Source organism: Sander lucioperca, chromosome 10, assembly GCF_008315115.2.
Source record: "Sander lucioperca isolate FBNREF2018 chromosome 10, SLUC_FBN_1.2, whole genome shotgun sequence".
NCBI classification, from domain to species: Eukaryota; Metazoa; Chordata; class Actinopteri; order Perciformes; family Percidae; genus Sander; species Sander lucioperca.
In genome coordinates, this window is record NC_050182.1 from 10,082,132 (window position 1) to 10,092,131 (window position 10,000).

A 10,000-nucleotide genomic window follows, 5' to 3' on the forward strand; every position below is an offset into this window, starting at 1 on the left:
CATCCCACGCAGGCGAGCGGAAAGCAACGGATCTTCAGTGACCACACTCAGCTCTGTGAATTCTTCTGCAGCCGCAAGAAAGAAAATGATTTCACATCCAACTGGCTCCAGTCACAGCTAACGAATTCTCCCCCCAAACAGCAGCAAGACATGACACAAAGAGATGAACTCAAATTGCCTCTGGTTACTGACGAGGAGTGATTTAAAAAAAAAAAAGAATTGAATTTAAACAGACATTATCACATAGTGATCCCTTTCAGGAACCAACACACTGGCGCAGACTGGATTTAATAAGTCAAGAGTGTCATCATGTCTTCATATTAAATGTAATTTGGATGTTTTTTTGAGCTCTTGCAAATCACACAACTGCCTTTCTTGTTCTGAACTTGCAAGAAAATGCTCTTAAAACCAATCAAAATACCATGGAAACTGGAATCATTAAGAAAAAAAAGCTGATCTTTTTTTACTTCAAACACAGTATTTACTTTCACAGTAAAACTCATCAGACTGGAGCAAAGCAAATCATTAAATTTACATTAAAATCACACAAAAACTCCATTATCTGAATTGTAAAATTATGAAATTTCCAGCCGGCAGCACCTTTCCCCATTGAGAGGAGACCAGCAGATCTACAGTTTCTGCTCTATTTGCCATTTAAATGAAGCACGTTAAAAACCTAATCAGAAATGTCAATGTTTCTCAATATTTCATCACTCAGCAAAACTCAGAGTCCTCTTTGCATAACAGCTGCAACATCGAAAACTAATAGTGAAACCAAAAACCAAGACACAATTCACCTCTCACACATTTAGACCAACTGAAAATACAGAAGCTGAGCCTGCACACAGTCAGAGGAATTTCTAATGAAGGTGCAATTTGATGAGTCAAGTCAAGATGAAACTCTGTGAGCTGTTTGACCAACTATCAGAGAAAAACTGCAAAGAGAAATCACACTTTCTCATCTGAATCCAAGAGGACAAAAAGTCAAATTCACAGTGATGTGTGGACACTTTTCTAACAAAAAAACCCCCCCACAAACAATACTGTCCAACTCTGACTCCAGATCATTAAAACAAAAACAAATTTCTTCAAAGTTCTTCAAAAAAACTTCTTAAAGTGTGCAACAAAGCCTTAAAATCCCAAACGGAGGTGCTGAACAAACATCTTTAAAACCACTCAGAAGAAAACATCTCCAAGCAGCAGTCAGACAATCCAAATTAAAAACAACTGCACAAAAAAAAAAGACATCAGCAGTATTAGAATAACATTCAAATCTGATCAAGTCAGGAATAAAAACGTTTTTTTGATTTTCCAGTCAGAAACAAGCACCAAAAAAAGACAAAAATCTGATTTAAAACAACCTTTAAAGTAGCAAAAAAAAAGTCTTTAAAAAGTAACTTTTACTTGCAGGTTTTCTTTTCTCATAATCCAGAAATTTTAACCCAATCTCTAAATTAAAAAAAAGGAAGAACAAAAAAATAAAAAACGGCAAAAGGAGTTCAAATCTATGTTTTAGAAAATTAACAAAGTCCTTCAGAAGTTTTGTTCATCTGCGTAGCCTATTCTTTTTTTTTTAAATGTAAAAAAAGTCGGTGCTCCGTACTCACCGTATAACTTTGGTCCCATCCACACATAGGGACGTCCGGTCAGATCTCCTCTGTATGCGTGTGTCTGAGGAGTGTGTGTGTAGGACAGGTGCAGATCTCCCCCTGTGTCCGTCCCGTTCCGTGCGCTGATACTCCACACCGGTGTGTTAGAGTGTGTGATCCACTCGGTGTTCAGTGCTCAAATGCCTCACAATGCCCGACATCCATCTGACTTAGCTGGAAGGAAAGAGGACCGCCTCTCTCCAAAGCCACGCCCACACACTCCTTACCCCCCCACCTCCTGGCCCCGCCCACACCACTTTCCTCACACACACACACACACACACACACACACACACACACACACACACACACACACACACACACACACACACACACACACACACACTGACAACACAACTTTTTCTGCATCAAAATAAAGAAGTATTCCTTCAATAATGATAATGGTGTGTGTGTGTGTGTGTGTGTGTGTGTGTGTGTGTGTGTGTGTGTGTGTGTGTGTGTGTGTGAATGTGTGTGTGTGTGTGTGGGGGGGATGTCTGTTAGCAGCTTCAAAAGCGTAAACAACATGTGTGTGTGTGTGTGTGTGTGTGTGTGTGTGTGTGTGTGTGTTGATGGGGGAGCATTGAGTCACTGTCACAGGATGTCCCTCTCTTCCCCAGGAAAACACACACACACACACACACACACACACACACACACACACACACACACACACACACACACACACACACACACTGCCTCTAGGGGGCAGGACTGGTCTGTTTCCTTCTCTGAAGTATTCTCTCTCTCTCTCTTCTTGTGTATGTCTCTCACCCTCTCTCTCTTACTCTCCCTCTCCTCTCATCTTCATTCAGCTCTCTCTCTCCCTCTGTCCTCTTCTCTTTCAGTTTCTCCCCCTCTTTCCCACTTGGTTTCTCTCTTTTGCTTTCTCTCTCGTTAAAGTGACTTGAATTCTAATGTAAATGTAAATGTGCTTTACCGACTTTGCGGACTTTACGGACCGAAGTTCAGAGTGTGGACTGGTAGCTGGAGAGATGCCAGTTCACCTCCTGGGCACTGCCAAAATGCTCTTCAGCAAGGCACCGCAGCTTCCACAAACCCCCCAACCCAACCGCTCAACTGTTCAGCAGTCGCTGCCCACTCACTCTGACATCTCTCCATTAGTGCATATATGACCTGAGCACCTGTGCACCTGTATGCAGTGTGTTCTAGCAGAATGTAAATTGTAATTTCCCATAAAGAGTATAAATGCGGGAAACTGCAGGAAAATCTGATAAGCCATAGACTGGACACACTTGAACGTAAATCATGGGGTGTGAAATTGTCCAATATGGACGTAATTGGGGTCCATATAAATCCGTAGGGTGTTCCAGGAGTTCACCTCCTGGGCACTACCAAGGTGCTCTTGAGCAAGACACACACACAGAAATTGAATCTTTCTGTGTGTGTATGTAAGCTGTTAATGTGACACAGTTCAATTCAGACTTGTGCCATGTTGGAAGTCTTACAGAAACGTTACCAGGTCGGACCTATAGGATGATTTCTGTCATAACTTTTATGTAAAAGTGACTCTTACTCAAAACTTGAGAGGAGTGTCTGTGTGAAAGGGGATTTATTCTTTCTCTTCATTTTTGTCTTTTTTCTTCTCTCTGTATACCCCTCTGTGTCTCCCTCTGTCTCTCAGTTTTAATAATCATGAAATGCAGCAGTATATCATATATATGTGTTCTATAACAGTTCAGATATCAATTCAATGGATGTATGCATACAACAGCTTCCAGCTCTCACTCTCCCTGGTATAACAAAAGCTCGCTCGCTCACCAACACTGGAAATTCCCATCTAATTGTCCCCCCGACTCCCTCAATTTACCTCCTACTCGCTCGCCTCCCCCTTGTCGCCCCTCTCTCCCCCTTCCCTTTGATTTCCACGCTGTATTTACATAAATGATTTTCCACACTGACCTCTCTCTCGCTCCAGTTTTTTCCATCACTTTTCTCTCCCGCTTTATTCTCATGATGCCTCCCCTACAATACTATAAATACATTTTTAAAAAAGTGCCTGTTCCTCTTTTCTCACTTGATTTCCTTTTTTTTTTTTCTCTCCAAAATTAAAATATTTGGCAGAGACAGGGACAGAAGATAAATCATGCACGTTTTAAAAATGAGGAATGAAAAAACTCAATGAAAGAAAAGAAAATTGGTTCTAAAATCTAAAGACCTAAATGAAAACAATGAAAATGATATCAAGTCTTCCTCGCTAACAGCGAGACTTGACACCCGTAGATGATTTGTTGATGAGTTGAATTCATTTTTATGTTGACTGGAATATTGATCAACAAAACCTCTGAACCTCAGCAGATTCTAATCTTCTAAAGCCTGGTTCACACGGGACGATTTTAAAATTGTCGGCCGATTTTCCAATCCTGAGAGACCCCACACACGGCGATAAAAAATCACAGGTCTAACAGTTTTGGTCGTACAGTGTGTGGTGCGCAGCACACGGCAAAATCAACACATCACACACGAACCGATTTCACTCCCGAGCATTCCCAGGTCAGACGGGAAATCTCGCAAAATCCTTCGAGATCAAACGTGACTTCAGAGTAAACAATCATGGCGGACGAAGAGGATGCAGTGGCGATAATTTGTAGTTTGTTTTTAAACCGAAATAAACCGTTATCAAAAGAAAAGGCGATGGTCAATGAAGTGGAGACAACGCGAGCATGGACTATACTTGCTCTACTTATCTCCGACGTCCACCGGACTTTCTGGTGCGCCATGCCGCCGGCTGTTTTGATTTTGTTTCCCGGTGCTTTCCTCGCCGCCTCGTCACCTCGCTTTCTGATTGGCTACACGCCACAGTCCACAGGCTGCGTGCTCGTTTGTCCCCGGGGGACACCACACACGAGGAAAAATCGGGCCAAAAAAATCCAACATGTTGGATATCCCCGATTTGAGATCGGAGCGGTCCTGACGTCCTTCCGAGCAGACGAGAGCAGTCTTAACACACCACACACGGCAGGAATATCTGATCAGATTATTTTACGATAGCATCCTTAAGATTGTCGGAAGGGGTGAATCGGGGCTAAAATCGGCCTAATTATCCTGCCGTGTGAACCAGGCTTAAGACATCTTGATCAGATTTTAAAAAATGAATTTAGTTTTTTATCTCCTGTTTTTTGTCCTAAATTCTTTCTGAAAACGCTATCCAGTTTCCAGTTTTCTGGCAAATTCAACTGGTAATACTTACAATTGCGGATTCTGTCCTCCAAAACATAAAATATTTATTTTGTCACACTGCTCCAAACACAAAGTCTTGGACCAAACAGATAAGATCATAATTCTGGGAGAAAAAGTTGCATATTTGTAATTTTCTTTCCCTTTGTTGCTGCCGTGAAAACTGTGTCAAACTCAAAGAAACGGAATGTGTGGTCGTGATATCATCGCCAGCAATCATCAGTATCAGCCTTCAGAGAACTAAATGAGTCGCTGGCTGCTTGGGTTTTTTTTTTTTCTTTCTCTAATGAAGAATGATGATCAGGAAAAGAAAACAAGCAACAGGAAGAAGAGAAGAAGAGAGAGAGACACAGGTCCTCCTTCTCTCTCTCTCTCTCTCTCTCTCTCTCTCTCTCTCTCTGGTGACAGAGGGTCTGACCACATCACTCGCTGCCTACTGCTTCCTGCCAACAGACGACCCCGACACACACATGCACACACACACACACACACACACACACACACACACACACACACACACACACACAGCTGCAGATCTGTCCCACAGCTGTCGGACATGTTGATGCTTTGCAACCAAGCAATTCTTTCCTCTGCAAAACAACCAGAGAGAAAGAGAGTGAGAGAGAGAGAGAGAAAGAGAGAGAAAGAGAGAGAGAGAGAGGGAGGGAAAAAGAGAGCGAGAAAGAGAGTGTGAGAGAGAGCGAAAGAGAGAGAGAGAGAGAGAGAGAGAGAGAGAGAGAGAGAGAGAGAGAGAGAGGGAGGGAGAGAGAGAGAGAGAGAGAGAGAGAGAGAGAGAGAGAGAGAGAGAGGGAGGAGAAAGAGAGAGAGAGAGAGAGAGAGAGAGAGAGAGAGAGAGAGGGAGGGAAAGAGAGAGCGAGAAAGAGAGTGTGTGAGAGAGAGAGAGAGAGAGAGAGAGAGAGAGAGAGGGAGGGAAAGAGAGAGAGAGAGAGATTAAAAAGAAAGAGTTGTATCCTTTTTTTTAAAACATGCTCTGGTAGCACATTGGCTGATGTAATCTATTGACATGGATACACACGCACGCACGCACGCACGCACGCACGCATACACACACACGCGCACGCAAAAGCAATTACAGTACACTCAATGCTGGACAGTGACAGTGCTTTCAAGTTTTCTTTTTTTATACCTATTGTACCTGTAATATATGTATATAAAACATGTCATACACACAGGGGCTGACTGTTTGATATTGAAGAATCTTTGGGTGGAGTATGCGCCATGCACAGATATAGGATTAACCAAGTGTGTTAACATGGCAGTGAAGATTTAGCAGCTGCATTACGTTTCCTTAAAAATGGAACTGTCTCTGCAAAACAGTTTCATTCACGCAGAAAATATCTGTTTGCCATTCACCACACCAAATTCAAGCCAATTAGCTGGGGGGTATCTTCTGTAGGTGGGGGGGGGCGCAGTTTCACAATTGAATTGTGTTTTTTTGTTTCTGCGGTGGCCCTGCATGCATGCCTGCAGGAGACAGAGAGGAGAGACAAAAGAAGGCCCAGAGACCACCTGGGTCTCTGTTAGTTTAACAGAGGGCCTCTATCACACACACACACACACACACACACACACACACACACACATATATAAGAGTGCATGGGCACACACACTTTTCTTACATACACTTTCTACTCCGCTCTGCAGTTATAGCCAGTTGAGTTCTGCTGAAATCTGCCCTCAGTGTGAGCTTTGCAAAAATACAAGCCACAAGGATGAAAGGAGAGGAGAGGAGAGGGGGATGGAGGAGGAGGGAGAGTGAAGGTGAGAGAGGAGAAAGGAGAGGGAAAAGAGAAAGAAGATGGGTGAATGGGCTTCGGGGGCTACAGGTGGGATTAACCCTCCACATTCCTTTGGATGGAAACATAAACCTGTCAGGTTGTGTTTGCTTCAACGCATTTTCATGAATGGGTCCGTATGCTTTGGACAAAAATGTATGCACAACAATTCGTATGATAGCCTACAAAATCATGGTGACCCCTGGCCGGTCACGGGACGACGGTTCACATGATAGTTACATTTTACATTACAGTTAACCCTTGTGTTGTCTTCCCATCGACCATGCAACTTTTTTGTTTTTCTGGGTCAAAATTTAAAATTATCAATTTTTTGTCACTTTTTTTCAACGTTCTTTTATCAAGTTTCTTCTTCAAATGCTATAAAATTGAATAAAACACCCAAATTCAATGAAAGTAATGAACTGATCATTTATTTTACATGTGAAGAGCGTTGTACGGAACCATCCACGTTATTATTTGGACAATTTGGTTGAGAGAAACCCAAATTTCTGATATAGAAACTTTTTTGAAAATGGGTCAAATTTGACCCGAGGACAACAGGAGAGTTAAAAGATAAAGACAAGACAAAAGGTGATGAGTTAAATTTAGGCACCAACATGACTACTTAAGTTTAGAAAAAAGAGTTTAGGGTTAGATAGATGACAACTATTAAATTAATTGACAACTATTTTGATAATTGATTAATTGTTTTGAGGCATTTTATATTAAAAGAAGTAAAAAAATCTGTGTTTCCAGCTTCATATTTTCTAGTTTCTTCACTTCTCTGGGAAATTAACTGAATATCTTTGAGTTGTGGACAAAACAAGACATTTCAAGATGTCTTCTTGGGCTTTGGGAAACACTGATCGACATGTTTCACCATTTTCTGAGATTATGTTTCTGGGACTTTTCCGCCTTTATTTTGACAGGACAGCTAGGTGACAAAGGGGGAAGACATGCAGGAAATTATCACAGGTCGGATTCGAACCCTGGACCTCCAGTACATGTGTGCCTGCTCTACCACTGATCCAACCCAGCCACCATTTTCTGACATTTAATAGACCAAACAACAAATCCATTAATCGAGCAAGGCTTGAGGCTTTGACTTCTAAAGATATTTAATGTGTGTGTGTAAAATGTGTAAGCATTTTTTTTTTTTTTTTTATGACATCAGACTTCCGTAACCCATTAATCCATATTACCTGTCATATTCTGCTGTGTTAATGTTTGTGAACTTCATCTACGTCCCTGCTGAAACGCAACGCTGACCTGTATGCAGCCTTTTCACTTTTTGTTCTCAGGTCTCTTTTGAACAACAGATCTGAATCTCAGTGAGACGATCTTGTTAGATAACAAAAAAACAACAGAAAGGTAACTGCGCTCAGTGACTTTCTGTGTGATACAGTTATCAGTGTTGCAGCTCCCCGAGGTCACAGCTCGCAAGGAGCGGTTTTTTTTTTGTTTTTTTGGTGATGCGGTGTCACATTCCCATTCAAATAAATCAACTGCAGCAGTTTAAATTAAGGTGATGCAGCAGACACAGATGTACATGTGTTCTTGTCTCAGTCTGGACATTTTTTTATATCCCAATTCTGGAGAGAAATTCCAGCGGAAAACACCGAATTCTTTGGATTTGGGAAACTGACTGGGCCAATAAATCGCACACCGACACGCACACATGCACGGATGCCTCAGAGAAAGCCCTGATTCATCCTGATAAACTTCTCATGAGTGTTGAACTCTTTCCTTTCCTTTCTCTCTCCTTCTCCTTCCTTCCCATCTTCCCCCTTCCTCTCCCCTGAGCTCTCGCTCCAGTCCTCCCCTGAGTCCCAAACATTTTAATTGCAGCCCACAGGCCATTTGATGCCTGGCCAAATCACTGCGAAGGGATCAGCTATTGTCCATTTCCTTTGTGTGTGTGTCTGTGTGTGTGTGTGTGTGTGTGAGAGAGACAGTGTGTTACCAAATGACAGTTATACTGTTGGCCAATGCAAGGTGGACCCTCTGTATGTGCGTATGTGTGTGTGTGTGTGTGTGTGTGTGTGTGTGTGTGTGTGGATTTAGGGAGTTAATCCCTGAATAGAGAAGCCATTAGGGAGAATTAGGCAGGTTAGACCCAACCATGATCCTCTTTGTGTGTGTGTGTGTGTGTGTGTGTGTGTGTGTATGTGTGTGTGTGTGTGTGTGTGTGTGTGTGCGCGTGCGTGTGTAACAGCCATGAGCATGTGGCATGCGTCAGGATTGAAGCCCTCAAGAAGGGATGGAGGTTCGTCAGGAATGGAGGAGGGGTGTAGTAGCCAACTTCTCTAATCTTGCCAATCCACCCCTGCTGCACACACACACACACACACACACACACACACACACACACACACACACACACACACACACACACACACACACACACACGAGTGTGTTCATCTCGACACTCTCTCAACAGATGGCTGTGGCAGAAAGGCCGAAGGTAAACTTGAGCAAAACCCAAACCAGACAGTCACCCCCCCATCAACTCCCCCCCCCCCCTCCCCCTCAGTGTCTACAGCTAATCACAGTGTCCTCAGCACGCAACCAAACACACTCTTCATCAAGAGGCAACTAAACACACACACACACACACACACACACACACACACACACACACACACACACACACACACACATGCATACTGTTCAGGTAAAACCTGAAACTGCTAACATGCAGAGATGTTTGTATACATGGTGTTGGTCCGCAGTTCACAGAGTGACCAAATGGACTGGTTTGAGCCCAAGATGAGGAGGTTCAGAGATTTTTTTGAATAATGTAGAGAGAAAGATGGAGTTGGCTGCTTATCAGGAGTCTAGTTCTTATCTTTGGTCTAGTTTGACAACTTCTAAGGTATGCTCCATGATGCTGTGGACATCAAGGTTGGACATTCCTCATTTTGGAATTCCGCCTCCGGCCTGTTGGAGCTGGATGTATATTGTGCAGAATTGTGTAATCTTTTCTGGTTAAACCGTTGGACTGCATTTGTTTTCTGAAAAGTACAAGTATATGACGCAAAAAACGTGATTCAGTAAACTATGATGAAAACTGTCCCATTAAATGTATTAGATTGTTTTCTCCTTCTCTTCTCACATTAGTAATGGCTTCTCTTTGTGTTTCGAAATTTGAAGAAAAGTCCAACAAAGACAAACTGCAAACATCTGCTCTAAACAATCTTGATTTGTCTGGATTCAAAAAGCAACCAGGCCTAAACACGGCCAAAGTTGTGCAGGGACACTGATAATCTCACAGAACTTGAAACAACTTGTAATTGTTGTGCTTGTCCTTCTATTTGTTGTGCATTTTTCCAGTTCAGTCATGTGAGTGTGTTTCAC

The 10,000-nt window shown here is 42.6% G+C and overlaps 1 protein-coding gene across 1 annotated transcript in view; it reads right to left on the reverse strand.

Annotated features, from left to right (window-relative positions):
• Nucleotides 1-1,806, reverse strand: part of prdm1a (PR domain containing 1a, with ZNF domain) — a 15,473-nt gene extending 13,667 nt beyond the window's left edge. The window contains exon 1 of the mRNA XM_031298464.2: nucleotides 1,608-1,806. Within this exon, the coding sequence (XP_031154324.1) occupies nucleotides 1,608-1,634 (27 nt within the window). The 5' untranslated portion in view covers nucleotides 1,635-1,806. The remainder of the gene's footprint in view (nucleotides 1-1,607) is intronic.
• Between the last annotated feature and the right edge of the window lie 8,194 nt (nucleotides 1,807-10,000).